Raw genomic sequence first — 17,004 nt, 5'->3', positions numbered from 1 at the left:
GATGCAAATGTTTGGTAACTAATTAAACAGAAACTTAACAACAGCCCAGAAGGTGGCGTTTCACTACTGGGAGTGATCAGAAGTGTACTCTGCTGCAATTAAAACCACGCCCACAAGTGATGTCATGGTGTACTGCCACTCCCTCTAGTACACTTCTGCATCACTGCAGCAAGGTGAAAGGTTAACCCACTGGAGGTGAGCAAAAACAACGATTTTCAGCTGCTGATAAGTTGCTCTCTAACACTAAATTCACTTTTTTGAATTAGTAAATCAAATCTCCAGACATTTTATATCCTATAAACTGACTCTGGCTTAATTCTATAGTAGTAGAAGATGTAGTAGTTTAGTATTGGTCCTACTATAGTAGTAGTAGTAAAAAAAATCTGAACTTACAACATGTTTCCTTTTCCATCTTTTCAATTCATATACATGTGTAAAGGCAGTGCGTATCCCAGTGAATGAAGTAAAGCACCTCAAACTCTCTTGTTCTTTCTTCCAAGAATTTCTACACACCTACTCATGGTAAAACCTCAGCTCAAGGCTAATGTCCAAATCACACATTCACTAACATCACTCACTCTGGGAATCAATAAATACCAGACATGCAAGCTACCAATCAAAGACACAGTGCTTTCTGGGTCATATGTTGTTGTTTTCTCAAAATTCCAGGAAAAACAGAACGAATTGGTTGATGGCTCAGTTACACCACCAACTGGCTGCCCCTTGCACTGTTCAGTGTTCAACAAACATCCATTTGCTGGCAAGGACATTTCATCTAGCAGCAGCAGAGCTTTTCATATATAGGCTAACACTATCACTTTCTTTCTAAACTGATGACAATTTGTTGAAATAAGAAGTTGTTGTTGCCATAAAGTGCAGGGTATATGATACAGCTTTAAGTTAGATTAATAAAGCACAGTAATAGCTTACCTTTCCAAGTGCGCCTATCCAGTGTTTCCTGTGAGAGACAGACAGGAATGAAGAGGTAATTATCAGGGATATGGATGCCAGATTAACAGATCCCCTCCATGCCCACTAATATGAATGTAACCATGACACTGCCAAAGACAAATTATCACAAGAAAAAAAAATCTTGCCAGTATCTACTTATCTACTAGTGAAAAGTGTGGTCCTGCCCAGCCTAACTTTCTAAACACTTAACAATAGCTAAGGACGTGACAGAGCACATGGCAATATCATTGTTAATCATCTGCCCTGCTATGCAGGACATTAGATGAATGTCCTTGGTTGAGACAGAGGTACTTCCTGCATGTGAGATGGAAGGACAGCATGTTGTTGACAGAAGGAATGCCGTGTTTGGAGGGACAGGATTCTCTGTGGCTGCTAGTCTGAAGTCTCTGTCAAAGATTTGGTTGATTCAGGATGAAGGGCAGGAGGTAGCAGCAGGTGGCAGCAGACGGCAGCAGACATCATTTTGTCCAGGAAGTCCTACATGGACACCGGCATGGGAGAGGTGTGAGCAGTTCCTTCAGGGCCTCTGTGAAATACGACAGGACCATGGATGTCAAATATGGGTTACGCCTGAAATACAACCTCATTCTACAGAAATTATACAGCGTCATCACAGTTAATTTGATAATGATAAATTGATTCTACACCTAGCACCTTTAATTCCCTCTTACTGATAATGTGGGTGATCTCATTATATTGCTCAGACAAGACGACAGAAGAGAATGTGAAGCCTCAGGTGTCACAGGTCCTGAGGGAGGACATTTATAAACAGGGTCAGGCAAGAGAGATGAGGAGGAAAAGAAGAAGAAAGATAGAAAAAAAAACATATCTTGATTTTGGGGTTCTCATTTAAACGTCTAATTGGGAGAGATTTAGTCTGATGAAAGAGAGACAGAACAGCTGATTAGCATTTTAAAAGCCTGAAACACCATCTCAAAACACTTTTGAAGTTGTTTAAGCTGAGGGATCATGCTGACCAGGCCCCTTTCTATTATAGAGCATCTAAAATACTACCTGAGGAGATTTTAATTTGGTATCTTCATAACACACATCTGCACAAATTTTGTTATATTGCATTGACCTGCTGTTTTGATTTTTCTTATATAATTAAATATTTATACTTATTTGGCTATACACTTATCTCAAATAAATGCCTTTATATTTCACACACATACGCATCTATCTTTTAAATGATGAATAGTCGGATTGCATGTTAAATATCAGCTTCTCCTAAGTCTGCCTGTGTGTCACTAATTGAACCGTTAGGTGGCGCTGTAGGACCAAAAGAACAAGATTAGTTGCCACATGCTTTACGCTGCATTCAAGTACCGTGGGAAATATCGGATCTCTCGTTTGTCGCCCAGGGAAGAATGCATCAAATTAGCGACAGAGAAAGTGCCATCGGGGTGTGGCATTCAAGAGAAGCAGACCATTGATATTAAATCGGTATTTTCCAAGGAAGTAGATTAATTTTATTATTGGTTATTTAACGTTCTTAATTTGACTCTTTTACTTTTCTGTTTTAATTCTGGTTAAATTTGTGCTGTCACCCAGAACTGAGGCTACACTCAATTCTAGCTCTGATTAGCTGAGTTTATAAAAGAAAAAAAAAGAGAACAGGCCTAAAACTTTTATAATGGAAAACATGTTTACAAATTTCTATTATTTTTTTTTCTTTGTAATAATAATCAATGCTAATTATAATTCCAAGTACAGGAGTTTACGAGGAGCATGGAAAGGCAACATTAATTCGGCTTTCACTTTGGCCAAACAAATGAGAGACTCCCTAGAAAAAAAAAAAAGGAAAAAAAATCCCCCTAGTGGCGGCTCCGGCGGCTGGGTGTAGCAGCGCACGGTGAAGAAGAAGAGGCTGTGTTTGGATTAGGGGGTTGGGCTGCCTGCTGGTAGGAAACCTGCCGCCAGACGTCCAGTTTGTCTCCGGCGGTGCAGGCTCGCTTTCCCGCAGCATCAGCAGCAGCGACACAGCGGCGCAGCCTCCAGCCTCATCTCCTGCTCCTTATCTGCGCTCCCCTCCGCCTCTGTCCAGACACAAACACTGCCGCAGCACAGGGGAACCGGACGGACAAGGACGATCCGCTGTGAGTAACTGCTTTTTAAAAAAATTATTATTATTTTTGTTGGGATTGATTAAGATGCTATTAGGGAAGGTGTGTTTTTCTGTTTGGGTTCCGGTCATTTTTAGTCTCGGGTTTGTTTATTTTGCAAACAAAATTTGCTTTCTGGAGTGTTTTGCTCCTCTGATCAGTCACCAATGAATCGCATGTTCCAAATTTGATTTGCGTTTCTCAACAAAACAGCAATTTCAAAACGTTTGTTCTCATTTATTGTGTTACAAAAATCAAAATCTCATCATCATTTAATTCAACACACTAGAATCTTCCCTATCAAATAGCCTGTAGGTATCTTGCCTGGTTTCAGTGACCTGAAGGGCTGTGAGGTAAAACCATCCTTCTCCAACACCTCCTCTATTCAGGAGCAGTCTTCTGGGAAATAAGGGAATATAATAAAAGGTCGGTGAAAGATGGTGAAACTGGGGAGTAATCTTCAAGACAAAGGGGCCAAACCTGTGAGCGTGGAGGACGGCTTTCAGAATGTGCCCCTCATCACTCCACTGGATGTTGGCAGCCTCCAGAGCCAAGCACCTGACAAGGTGAGACACTATACAGCCCAGTCGTGTGAGTGTGTTAAAGAGGGAGTTCTCCTGATTGTGTGTGGATCTATCTGCTCTTCTAAATCTTCCTTTGTTACTATTTACTCAATGTTGTTGACCTGTGCCATCCTCAAACCCTTTTATGCTGAATAACCTGTTCCCCCTCCCAACTCACACATATACACAGTATATATACACACACACACACACACACACACACAAACACACTCACACACTCTTTAATTCATTCATTCATCTCTGCTGTCTCCCAGCCGTGTCCTTTGTTTTCCAGCTGAGATTAGGAGACAGATTTGGTGCCAGACAGGCTGTCATTTATCATCTCGACATCCCATAGTAAGTGTGCTGCCGCACGTTAATCCAGTTACCATGGTGGCACTGTTGCAGCGTGGAAAGCCGACTGGTATTTCTATGGGGTCGGGACAGAGAGCTGCACTGATTGCACGTTATAAAAATGAATGGATTTAGACAAGAGGCAAGCTCATTGACGTTCCTTGCACATAGGAAAGCTTTTCTATTCACCCATTGTGTGACAGTGCTTGGTTCGTTTCAAGGAAGCAGTTACAGTTTGATGATTTCATTTTGCACTGCTGGGAATCCATATTTCTACTCAGAGCTACCGATCAATTATTTATAGAACCCCCAGACAAAATAAATCATAACTTCATTGCGTTAGTTAGTTCTCAGCTTATTATCAACAACATCTGAGCCAATACACTCGACCTAAAACAGGAGCTGGCTGATACATAATGTTACAGAATTTGGATCAGACACAAACCCTCCTGCTACCTTGTGTACAAAATGTACAGTTATTACTTGAGATTTACAATTTTCTATCTGAAAAAAGAAATGGAGACTAGAACTTCTTGTAAAACATGACTTCAGCCACCACAACACTGCTGAAATGGTTCGTTGATTGACTGATCAGTGGACCTTGAGAAAAATATTTTGATAACTGATTCATCATTTAAGCCATTTATCATGGAAAAAAAGCCAAACGAGTCCAGCTTCTTAAATGTGAGGATTTGTTTTGTTTTTTTTGCTATTTTAGATCATTGTACACTATCAGTGTGGGAATAGTTTGGCATTTTGGGAAATATGCTCATTTGCTTTCTTGTTGGGAGTTAGATGAGAAGATCGAAACCACTCTCATGTCTGTAAAGTAAATATAAGGCTACAACCAGCATCCGATCAGTCAGGCTAGCTTTTTCCCCGTCTCTAGTGTTTATGCTAAGCTAAGCTAACTGGAAACTGGTTGTAACCTAATATTTACTTTACAGACATGAGAGTGGTATCAATATTATAATCAAACTCACTGCAAAAAAAAGTATTTCTTATTTATTGTACTTATTGAATCTGAGATCTGGAAACATCTGATCACTATTTTCTAACAACAGTGAATCGCCTGATTAAAAAAAAAAAAAAAAAAAGAAACAGTCTTTCTCTTTGCTTATGTTTGGAGTGCTTCCTGGAAAAACAAGAAATACAACACAGCGAGGTAGTAAAGATGTAATCATGTGGCCCTTTAAAACACAGAAAACCTCAGAGTGCAAAAACCTTTTATATCATTGTGTCAGCCCAGGCCCTGAGTTGCCAGCCTTTAAAAAAGCACAACAGTTTGCCATTTTACAGGAGCAGGGGTCACGTTTTTCATGTGATGACTGCCTACTGTAATTTTGGACCGAAACCCTTCAAGTGGTTTTATTGTCGAAGGTTCACAGGAAACTCCAAAAATAATCCCAAAAATGGTCGTCCACTCACAGCGACAGAAACACACAGAACAGCCTCATTGTGAATTCTGCTGAGGGAGGCACAGTCTCTTTCTATTTCATATACCTGTTAAGTAGAGAGACTTGTCATTCACCACACTCGCACACGCACGCACGCACACACACACACACACACAGCAGAACACACAGGAAGACATGTTTGCACTTTTCATTCACAGTGGAGCTTGCGTGCAGATTAAAGGAGTGTGTGTGTGTGCATTGCAGGCATTTGGGCATGTGTGTGTGTGTGTATGTGACAAGTCGTTTCTGTCAGCAGCCACCAGTTCGTGACATGACATCCATAGAGCTGTCAGTCATTTTACACTGATTAAATCAGTCCCACTAGATTCAAGAACATCGCCACATACTGTTGTCAAAGCTGATATTGTGTTGAACCTATAGCACACATAAACACATACGCATACAGTGTCAGTGTACTGACTGACAGCTCAAGTGTGTGTTTTGGTTTTAGTGATAACCTGAACAGGTAGATAGAGAGAGAATAACGTGGACGGAGCATGAGTTCCTGTGATATACCAGCGAGTTATTGCCGATGACATTTGAAAGGAATAGAGGTCAGAGAAGGAGGTTTGCTGTGGCCGCTGACGATCAGTTAATTCTCGGGTGACGCAGGCACAAAGATTGGTGCTGCTGTGTTGCTTTTGGATACAATCACTGACAGCTGAAACACATTTTGCTCACAGTTTCTCACAGGAATGAGAAATTGTCTATGCTTACAGGCATTAAGCAAAAAAAAAAAAAAAGGATTTTTGGTCGTTTTTTTAAATAAATCATTATGTAAATGGTGATGGGCCCATTTGTTCTTAAATGGGACAGTGTGGGAGTTGTAAAGGTCAATTTGCTGCAGAATCTATGAATTTGTCTCCAGCTTTAAGGCTGAGAATTTGTCTTCCCAGCAAGTGATGCATGAACACAACAGAGGCTAAGAGAAATAATGAAATCTGTCATTAAACATCAGAGCATGGGGTGCTGATTGTGGCTAGCACAGATCATTTTAATGGGAGATCTACACAGAGCACATAGATATTTTGTTGTCATTCTGATGCCGGTTATCAGTATTACTTTGTAAGCTTTGTAAGCTAATGCTCATCAAACATTTCATGCTGCTGAAACTTCACATCAAAAACATGCAACTGGTAAAACAGAGGGTGGCTTTTATTGTGAAGGAGTCATGGGAAACGCAGTGTGTTTGTTGCAGAGATTAGCACCGATTACATTCTGTAATTAGCTCTCTATAATTACAGAAGTGGCGGAGTCTGGCGTTTCACCGAAAGCAATGCATTCATGTAATCCATCAATACTGTTTTTAATTTGATCTCATTAATATTAGCCCCACTCTTTACTGTTCACTCTCCTCCAACCTTATTAAGTTAACAAACGTTTCCTACTGCTGCTGCTTCTCATTAAGAACGTTTGACTGGCGAAACAGTCGGTGGCTTTTATTCCAAAAGCACAAGTACAAAAGAGAACGTAGCCATTTTGGCACAGAATTCTGGGACCTGCACGTGTTGTTGTTAGCACTGTAACCACAGGTGTTGCCAAATGAACCAGGACTTAAATCAAGCATAAAAGAACAAGAACAAAGTGTTTTAACAGCCTAGGGATTTATACAATAATGAATTGAGTCAATCTACTTTTTGACCTCCTGTCCAAGATGCACCAAGATGTTTGCCTTTTTACCTTTAAATAGCATTTGTGAATATTAAATTAAGCCATTAAAACTTAAAAAATGTATAATATACAGATTTTAATTCAAGAATTTAATATTCAATTTTGTATTATCATCTAGGACACCAAACAATATTAAATTTTCATCAGTATGCCTGCTGATAAAAATAACTAAAGTTATTACAAATAAGCATTACAAAAGAGCAGTGCCAAAATAAATGAACAGCAGTCTCCGAAAAGGCCAAGGACTTAAATCTAAAGGATTATAACTTAAAGGACAGTGACTGTGTTGTGGGAAGCCATATCTCTGTGTGGATTTCTATCTGTAAATCTTAAAATCTGGTAAACTAACAATATCTTTGCGATGCAAAATCTCTATGAATTTGAGGTTTTTGTTTTAGCCAATCGCCTCACCCAGAAATAGTTCGGTGTTAATCAGCTTTCATTGGCCTTTCAGGATCTGATCAGAGACGTTTCGCTCTTACACTCTGTCCTTTAAAGCTAAAGGGAGGTTTATTGGGTCATGTGACCTGACTCGTACCCCAGATCAGCAGTCTGGTATCTGAGCAGCTTTACAATTACAACCCCAGCTGTTTTCACCCTGATCCTGCCTGACGACTGTGTGACCTCCCGACTACAGGGTTACCCGGGGATATTTGCAGGGGCGTGGTGCAGTGATGGCAGGGGTTTGAAGCAAAGTTCATACACATACAGACAGACAGACAGACACACACACACACACACGCACACACACACACAATGCTGCTGTGGCCCACAGAGGCTGAGGCATTAGAGAGGTATTAGATTTGATTCCATCTGGGCAGGGACGTGTCACAGCGACCGCTGGGTCACCAATATCTTGATTGGATTGCTGGTAGTTGGTAGCTGGTAAAAAAACTAGAAAAAAAAAACAACAACAACCAGAGAAGGGTGGAGAGAGAAAGATAAATAGAGTGACTCACAGGAGGATAGGCAGATATTTTCACTCTGTCATTTCTGTGAGAACAAAGCTAAGATACAAAGACCTGCTTCAAAGACTGTGATAGACTTACTATCATTCTCTATTCCTGTCCAACACGCCTCCTTACACATCTTCACCCTTTCCTTTTTTCTCTCCTCAGTTCCTTTGGAGTAGCTTTTATATCTCATTCATCCTTTACGGTAGTGTTTTCTTATCCTCATGAATTAGGGAGGAATTCCCTGCGAGCAGGAACCCGCAGCCAGCATGTTAACTCAGTAATGGATCGCTGAATAATTTCACAAGTGTTGTGACGATGTGAGGCCACATAACGAGGTGAACCGTCATCCAAGTTTAATTTGACAAATCACCACAAATTATTCATAAACTAAACTGCATTTATCTGATTGGCTGTGCACAGAGAAGCTGTGACTTCTGAAGACAAACAAGAGTGTTATAGTAATAAAGCCTGCACAACCATGTATGCCATGTATGTAGTCACAGTGGCTTTAATTTGTACATTTCATACTGTACTCTTCCACTCCCTTGTATACAGTATTATCCAGTTGCATTTCATTGTTGCCCGTTGACTGCACCATTGGGTTTTAGTCCTGCTCTTCTGGACTCAGAGCCCTGCTGGTTTTCATCTTAGCTGTGTAAACAGAGATTGATTTACACGTTCTTATTTACCTGGATAAATAGAGAACCAGCAGTGCTGTAGTGAGTTTCAGGAGACAGCGCAGTGATGGAAGTTTATTTGTAATGGTATAAAGCATTTCTTTTTTTTAAGCTTCAAAAATCAATTGGTCTCTATTAACAATGAAGCAAATGACTACATGTATGTAAAAGGTGTTGTTTGTAGCAATGAACTCAGAGCATTACCACCCTACTCTGCAGTCTCTTAAGCTCTATGGAGCATTTTAGCATCTTTCAGCTCACAGTTTTGGCTATGTGGCCTGCAGGTTTGCTGTTTTATAATTTTCAGATGCGTCAGGCAGTTCTTTTCAGCAAAAGAGCCTTAAAACACCACTGCACCCTACCTCAACACCAAACAGCAAACAGACAAAGTTTGCAACTAGCAGATGAACATAGTGTGGCATTTAGCTACTGCAGTGTCAGATATTTTCCCAGGAGGTGGTGGAGACCAGAACCAGAGCTAAAATTAAGTGATTATTGGACTTAAATCCATTAGGTGGCAAGAAACACAACTCCAAATGAATGATGTTTTTAAAAAAAACACAAGGATGTAATGTGTACAATGAAGAGTATACAAGTGTGATTAACAACAGGCTTCTGATTTCTTATTTTAGAATCATTTCACACTTTTGAGCTCTGTATCTGCAGGGCTGTCTAATTTAAATCAACCAAATAACTAAACACTAAAAGAGGAGTTGATTAAACATTTATCACCTTTGATTATATCATCACTTCATCCTGTTAGATCTCATGTTGTATCAGTACAACTGCCGCAATGATCTCCTTTGCTTTTTATATGGATTTCATTCACTGTTTAATTCACGAGGAAACACTAGAATCAAACATGTCTAGAAAAATGTCTGCTGCTGCCTTCCATGCTGAAACTTCACCAAAGACCCGCAGCTCAGTCTTTGGGGATGAAAAATGAAACAGAAATCATAGTGATAACAGGTTTTGAGAAATAACATAGTGGAGAGGATGCGGAGGAAAGAAAAGTTCTGACAGCTTTTCCACAGGGAATATAAAATCTAAAGAAATACTGTGACTGGAGACATAAAGATGGAGAGACACAGAGAGAGTGGCTGGCTGAGTTTGAGGAGCTAAAACCGTATTAGCTGAAACTAAAAATGTACTTCTCTGTACTCATTCATGTGTCACTCATTCATTTTTTTCATTCACTTGAACATAAAAATGAAAACTAACAAGCTCTAAAGTGCAGTTTTTAAAAACTTAAATCAAGTCCTGCATCACATTGTGAGCCTGGAGTCATTTCACCACACAGAAATAAATTGTGAAGGTTTATTACAGATCTAAAAGTGACACTGTGTCAATCAGACACATCCTGGAGATACTGAAAGGTCACAGTGAATCAAAACGTTGGCTTTAAATATACAGGACTAATTGAACATTTGTAAATAGATTCTCACTGGAAATTGCAGCAGAGTCTGTTTGTGCTGGTATCATTTACCTGCCTGTTACTGATGTAGAAGAGCCTGTCAGTCTTGCTAACATATTTAAAGGTCACAGGAAGTGAAGAGGTTTAAATTATAACAGGCTTAAAGCCATGCTAGCAGCGTTGTGAGGCTGTAAATTGTAAGATGGAGAAAAGTTGAAAGGAAAAGTCAGGGATCACCAAGCTTCTTATGATTCATGGTTACACTTTCTAATACAGCAGTGTAATTTTGTTGTAGCAGCCAGTTACCAAAAAAAAAAAGAGACAGGACAGGAGGACAGGAGAAAATACTGGTAAATTGGTGTAGGTGCTGTTCCTTAAAGTGCTTTATCAAGTACAATTAGGTATCCATCTGGAAAAAAGTGCTGTAGATATGGAGTTGTTATAGAGGATATTTAAGTACAAGTAGTAAGTATTTTATGGGTACCTCATTCATAGAGCACTGTAAATTGCAGTCAGTGTTATAAAGTGTTACCCAGATCATCCTAAGGGGAAGATCGATGGAAAAGTTGGGGGATCACCAAAGCCATTAAGATTCATCCTCTGGTGACCATGAATGTGTGTACTAAATCTCATGGCAAATCATCCAATAGCTGTTTAGATATTTCAGCCTGGACCAAAGTAATAGACCAAACAAGAGACTGACATTTCCATTCCTAAAGCCACGCCGCCACCTAAAAAAAAACAAACTACACATCACCACTTGAGTACACAAACAGATTCTCAGGAGAAATCACAAATGAAAAATGAGGTGCAACCTCTATGGAATAATAAGTAATCAGGTTGTAATTATATTTTCATTCATCCTGTCATGACTGTTCACGGCTGCGTCATTTTTATTATGGTTTTTTACATCAGGCTTTGTTAAACAATATTTTATTGTTTGTGAATTAATGGTTTACTGGAGAGTATTTGGACCCTTCTAATCAGAGAAGGAGGCACTTTGTTCAGTAGATTTTGTTGATAGCTAAAGGGCTGTGTAAATGAGGCAACGTTGATTGATTGCCACTTCATTAGGTAATATGAAATAAAGGAGTGAGAGGTAGAGGAAAGGGAAGAGTAATGAACCAACATAAAGCGCTGGTGTGTTTGAACCTGGAGGCCCTGAACACGATATTGTGAAATGAGTCAGAGAATGAGAAAGTTGGGGCAAAATTGAGACATTAGTTATGACTATGACAAGACTGACGTATGGCGTTGCTGCACCGAAAGCCACGAAGCTCCGGAGCCTCAGGGGTCCAATCAAATGCACTGTATTCAGCACACCTACTGCGGCCTTCAACTCTTAGATAAGAGCATTCTGGAGCCAACTGACAGCTTTGTTATTCAGATAGTGGAGGCAGTTTGTGTGCACAGCAGTTTCTGGCTTTGTCTCAAAAGTGACGGAGAGCTGCTCAGAAGCAGTGCAATTAGCCACAAGGACACGGAGACATTGTTCCCTTTCTCTCCATTCACCTCTCCTCTGCCTTGTCATTTGTACACCTTTCTCTGTGTCTGTCACATTCCTCTTGCACATTAATATACAGTGAATGCACAAAACAGCAGGGACACTTCCTCCTTTTACTAAGTGCCGTGGTGAGATGGTCAGTGCTACAACAGAAGATATGAAGCTAAAGCAGAGAAGACTAACTAATGAAGTTTTTTTTTAGGATCCAGAATCTGAATTTAAAGTGTAAATTGTGCAAATGTGGCCACAAGTCAGTGTTAGGATAACCCAGATATTTTGTGTGTTCAGTACAGATATGGAAAAATTCCACATTTTATTCTGTTGGTGAAGAGAAGTTGAGAAGTGAAGATCATCAAAGTTATGTACTAGTAACATGGGGCACAATTTATACATAGTTATAGTTTTACACAGACTTTTACAAAATATATTCAGGTGAGACAACACAGGTATGATCTTGCCTATAGTATCCGCTTGACGTCTTGAGTGGTTACTATTTAAGTACTAGTCCCATCTGCAAAACTAAGACACGTTTTGTTAAAAACGGGAATGACTCTCAGGTGTAGCTGCTAAACTAATAGAGAAATATAAAAGTACACAAATCTAAGAGTTTATAGTTTAAGACTTTCCCTCTTTTCCCTGTGTCCTTCTCCACTAGATTCCTGTATTTTGACCGTAGCTCTAAACCTCTTTTGTTTGAGGAGTGTTAGACTGACAGTACTGGGACAAGCCTGCACCACCCTCACTTTTTTTTTTTTTCCCCCCATGTAGCTGCTGGCCCGAAGCACAGTGTTCTCCCTTCAGACTGTGGGTCTTGGACTGTGGGCACCAGACCTTATTAACACACAGTAGAGCTCTAACAGATGCCTGGTACCATTGTCTCTTGTAGGACGGTTTCTAGCTGTGTTAGGTGCACCATCAATGTTCAAGCTGAGGTTTCATCCTATAACCAAATCAGGATAATTTCAGTCAAATTAAGAGGAGTCCATGAACTCACTGATATTAAGATAAGCTAAGATAAGATGCGCCTTTATTAGTCCCACAGTGGGGAAATTCCACCTGTCACAGCAGCAAAGAGAGAGATTCACCCAGAATATACAAAAAAATCAAAAATATAAAGACTAGATAGATACTATAAACAAAACGTCAATATACACAGTGTGAGCAGTATATACAATATTGAACCACTGTACACAGTATGAGCACAGTATAGACAGCATAGAGAATGTAAGCAGAAGTGGATTACTTCACAATGCAGTACATATTGCACCCGAAATTGAGATTGTTGCAATTTCAGTCCTGGTATGTGTGTGTGTGTGTGTGTGCATGTGGTCTACTCAGCACAGCTGGTTGCACAGTCTAACGGCAGCAGGAAGGAAGGACCTGCGATATTGCTCCTTCACTGTCTTGGGGTGAAGCAGCCTCTCACTGAAGGCGCTGCTCAGTGCTGTCAGTGTGTCCTGCATGGGGTGCAGGACACACTCATTCGCCATCATTGATGATAGCTTTGCTCCCACCTCTCTCCCACCACCTGCACTGGGTCGAGGAGGCAACCCAGGACATATTACTGTGTGGCATGAAATATTGACAGTTGTGCTATAATATGTGCTATCAGTGTATTCTTTACTTAGATTCAGGATCTGTTTGTAACCTATGCTTTCATCTATCCCTCAATTCCTACTTACACCTTTGGGTATTGAATTGTGAAGTCTCCATCTCCCTTTTTTTTCAATTACTTTTTTTTTTTTTTAAATCACATTCCTGCTCTGTTAGAATATGTACCTTTGGACAATGCCTGAGCTCCTGATGTGCTTCTAGTGTAATATCGGGCTCAGGATCTCATTTGACTATGTACATCCAAATTTTAGAGGAAGCAGTAAACACATTTTTATTCTATATTTAAACAATGCACAATGGAATATATGTTAATATAAAAAACATGTCCACTAAAGAAAGCTGTATTTCCAAGATTTATTACTGTTAAAAACCTCACAGACACACAGAAATCTAATCAAATACATGTTGTCACTTATGTGCTTTTGCATCCTGTTTCCTGCATCTTTAACCTTTTAATTTAGAGTGCGTTAAGACCTCAGTGGAGGCTTTTTTAAAAAATTGCCTTTAGCATCCCTCAGTATTTAACTGCTTTAACGGTTTCCCTCTCCTGCAGGTGGTGGTGAAAACTCGCACAGAGTACCAAACAGAGAAGAAGAGGCTGAAGGTTCCCAAGGTGGAGGAGTTCACCATCAGCTTTACTGACGGGGTGTCTGAGAGACTTAAGGTAAGAATGAATGAATCTGTACTGTTAACTAGTGATGAATAAAACACATGCTGTACTTAATTATCTTGATTATCTGTGATGCAAAAAATAATCGGTGTCCAAAGAGAACATTTTTGTGTGTGCACTGAGGTAATTTTTGTCATCATCGCTCTAATTAGAAGCAGGATGTTTGTTCATCTGACATTTCCTCCCTCGGCTTACCAAAATTAAATCAGTGTTACTAGGTTGGACTGCCAGTTTGGTTTAGAAATACACCTGCAGTTGACTCAATCCTCTGCGTAAATACTCAGGAGGTAGAGATACAGGCAGAGTTGCAGACGAAAAATGGAAGAATTGGTAATAATATGAATATCTCATGCAGACATGAACATCATGCTCTGTCTGTTCCTGCTCTTCATCTCTAACACACAAGCATAATCATGCACATGCATGCAAACACATACTCGAGAACTGTACTGACATAAATTTTTGAGGTACACGACACAACATCTCAAAGGGAAATAATATACTTTTTACATTTACATTACATGTTTAAGGTTAAACCAGTGGTTCACAACCCTTTGGCTCAGCCACCATCTGTTTAGGGGCAACATTTCAGATGTCTATGAGTCTTTATCAGTTCCGCCAAAGACTGAACCCCCTCTAAACGTCTCAGATAGTTTCATTTAATTGTTGAGTTTAATTTAACTGTTTGAGGCCCATACAGGTCAAGTTATCTAGCATTTCACAAAAAAGCAAAGATCCAAAAAAAAAAGAAAAGTGCGGAAACACATTATGACTGTTGAGCTGATTTTGAATATGATTTGTGCATGATGACTGCTCGGACCAAGTTAGACTGGGTCTGTTCCAGTCTGGGTCAGCTGTTGTTGATAATCGGCTGATAAAATAATTTAACTGAGTGTGATATGTAAAGATTCTAACCCGAAGTCCTCAGGTCCAGTCACTACCTATAATTCTCAAAAATTTTTTGTGTACCGATAAATAAACCTTTTCAGCCCAAATGCCAAGGCATGTAAACAGTGAAAGCAGCTGGTTGTCGTCAGTGTTTGTTTTGGTACAAGAACACATGACAAATGGTGTCCTCACGGGGTAACTGCAGCGTGGTCTGTCGCCAGAGCTCCAGTCATTACTGACCAGTCGTTCAATGTGTTGTTTTGTTTATCAGTTGGAAGCTTTATGCTATGTTCTGACAGCACAATGCCACATATAATAATATATCTATACAGTCACAGGCTTCATTTTACTGCAGAATGAGTTCTTTCTTTTGATACTTTACATTTGGTTTCTTTAAGTATATTTGTAGCTTTATATAAGTAGGGTTTTGAGCAGGATTTTTACTTGTACTAGAGTATTTTTACATTGTTGTTACTTTTACTTGAGTAAAGGAGCTGAGTACTTCTTCCTCCACTGCACTTCCCTAGCAAACATTCAGACAGGTGACTTCAGCTGAGCGTGTGAATCACCGAGTTACTGTTCCAACAACATCTACATCACCAAGGCGCTGTCTGTTCCATTCTTCTGTCGTTAGGGGAAACCAAAGAGAACTCATGTTGTCATGGCAGCAAAGAAAACCTCCCTCCATGGCAACCCTGACAGAGACAGAAAGCGAGGAGAGAAAGTGTGGAAGCAGAGGTGTGCAAATGTCTCAGTGTGTGTATGTATGTGCATTTGTGCGTGTGTGTATAAATGGGAGTTGGAACACTGGCCTGAAAGGTCCTTGAAAGTAGAGGAGGGCAGAATTCGATATCGGACACCAAAAGGAGCTGTGAAATTGTCAGGACACACACACACACACACACACACTATTCGCACACTCGTACACTGAAGCTGTTTCTGAGCTTTTTTGCCAAGGTTAAGTAGAAAACTGCATCACCTGAGCACCTACAGCACCACAAAGGGATGCAGTGAGATTGGTGTCTTGGAAATGGCAGCATCGGTGGACAAGCATGCCAGGAATCTCCTGTGTAGAGGAAAAAGTGTGTTTTACCCATGAAGTTGACGGAGCCCTGTTGAGCCCAGGAGCCCCTTATTGATTTCAAATACAGCTGTACAAAGGGGAGCAAGTGTTCTCATATTTTATAAGTTGTATTTGAAATTCTACAGGTTAAACGGGGATAGGAGTTAATAATATGAACAAAATCTTCTATCACAGTATATGTAACATACTTTATTGTCAAATTACAATATTGATATATTTTCTTTTGGCAGTTTGCTAGGTACACCTGGCTAAAACTAATGCAGTCTGATACGACAGCCCTGCAATAAATCCTCTCTTCATGAAAGTTATAATGTTCAGTTTTTATTCAGACACTGTTAAACAAATTGTCTTGAAACTAATTAATTACATACCTGAATAATCCAGGTACCGAATGTTAGACACAATAACTTAAAGCAACAAGATATTAAGGGGATAGCTACATCAGTATGAATGGTGGAGCATAATCTCTGACGGCTGATCAGTTTCCATCATCTGCATTTGAAATGAATACTAAGAGGAAAAAGGAGGGAAAGACACACATTGTCAGATAGGAGATGTCTGTGTCTGCCAGTTTGTGTAACTTTCCAGAATCGACAGTCCGAAATTCACACCCACTTCATGCTGTGACTGGCTTGACAGGCATTTTGTGGACTTGTGACAGTTGCAGTAGTGGAACCAAATCAGGACACACTGCCTACACAGCAATGCTGAGTTGCAATGTTGTTTATCAGAGTTGTCCAAAATGTTGCCGCAGACTTTACAATCATGTCCGGTTTGCCACACCACATCAGCTTTTGTTAGGCAGAAATGCATTTCAGTCTGTGTGATTTTGTGCGATGTCGGTTGGTTTTGGGTGCTCAACTGAACCTCTTGCTTTGCTTGACTGACAGAGCTGATCCTGCAGGCACACAGGCATGTCCACACACACACACACGCACACAGTACAGAGCACAGCGTGCTGTGCAGTGCAGAGCAAACATTTCTGGATGAAAAGCTTGCACATCTCTTCTCTCTTCAAAGCTTTGCAGATTGTGTTGATGGATGAAGAGCTCAGAGTGTAAAATGCTCTCTAATC

At 40.1% G+C, this 17,004-nt stretch overlaps 1 protein-coding gene across 1 annotated transcript in view; it reads left to right on the top strand.

The window, feature by feature from the left end:
• Positions 1 to 3,036: 3,036 nt before the first annotated feature.
• nsg2 (neuronal vesicle trafficking associated 2) overlaps positions 3,037 to 17,004 on the top strand; it is a 32,934-nt gene continuing 18,966 nt past the window's right edge. Inside the window, exons 1-3 of the mRNA XM_041051920.1 lie at positions 3,037 to 3,071; positions 3,467 to 3,643; positions 13,841 to 13,951. Coding sequence (XP_040907854.1) covers positions 3,515 to 3,643; positions 13,841 to 13,951 — 240 coding nt within the window. The 5' untranslated portion in view covers positions 3,037 to 3,071; positions 3,467 to 3,514. The remainder of the gene's footprint in view (positions 3,072 to 3,466; positions 3,644 to 13,840; positions 13,952 to 17,004) is intronic.

The sequence above is a fragment of the Toxotes jaculatrix genome, chromosome 12, assembly GCF_017976425.1.
Source record: "Toxotes jaculatrix isolate fToxJac2 chromosome 12, fToxJac2.pri, whole genome shotgun sequence".
Taxonomy (NCBI): Eukaryota; Metazoa; Chordata; class Actinopteri; family Toxotidae; genus Toxotes; species Toxotes jaculatrix.
Note: the sequence above shows the minus strand (reverse complement) of the source record. Positions and strands in the feature narration are given on the sequence as shown.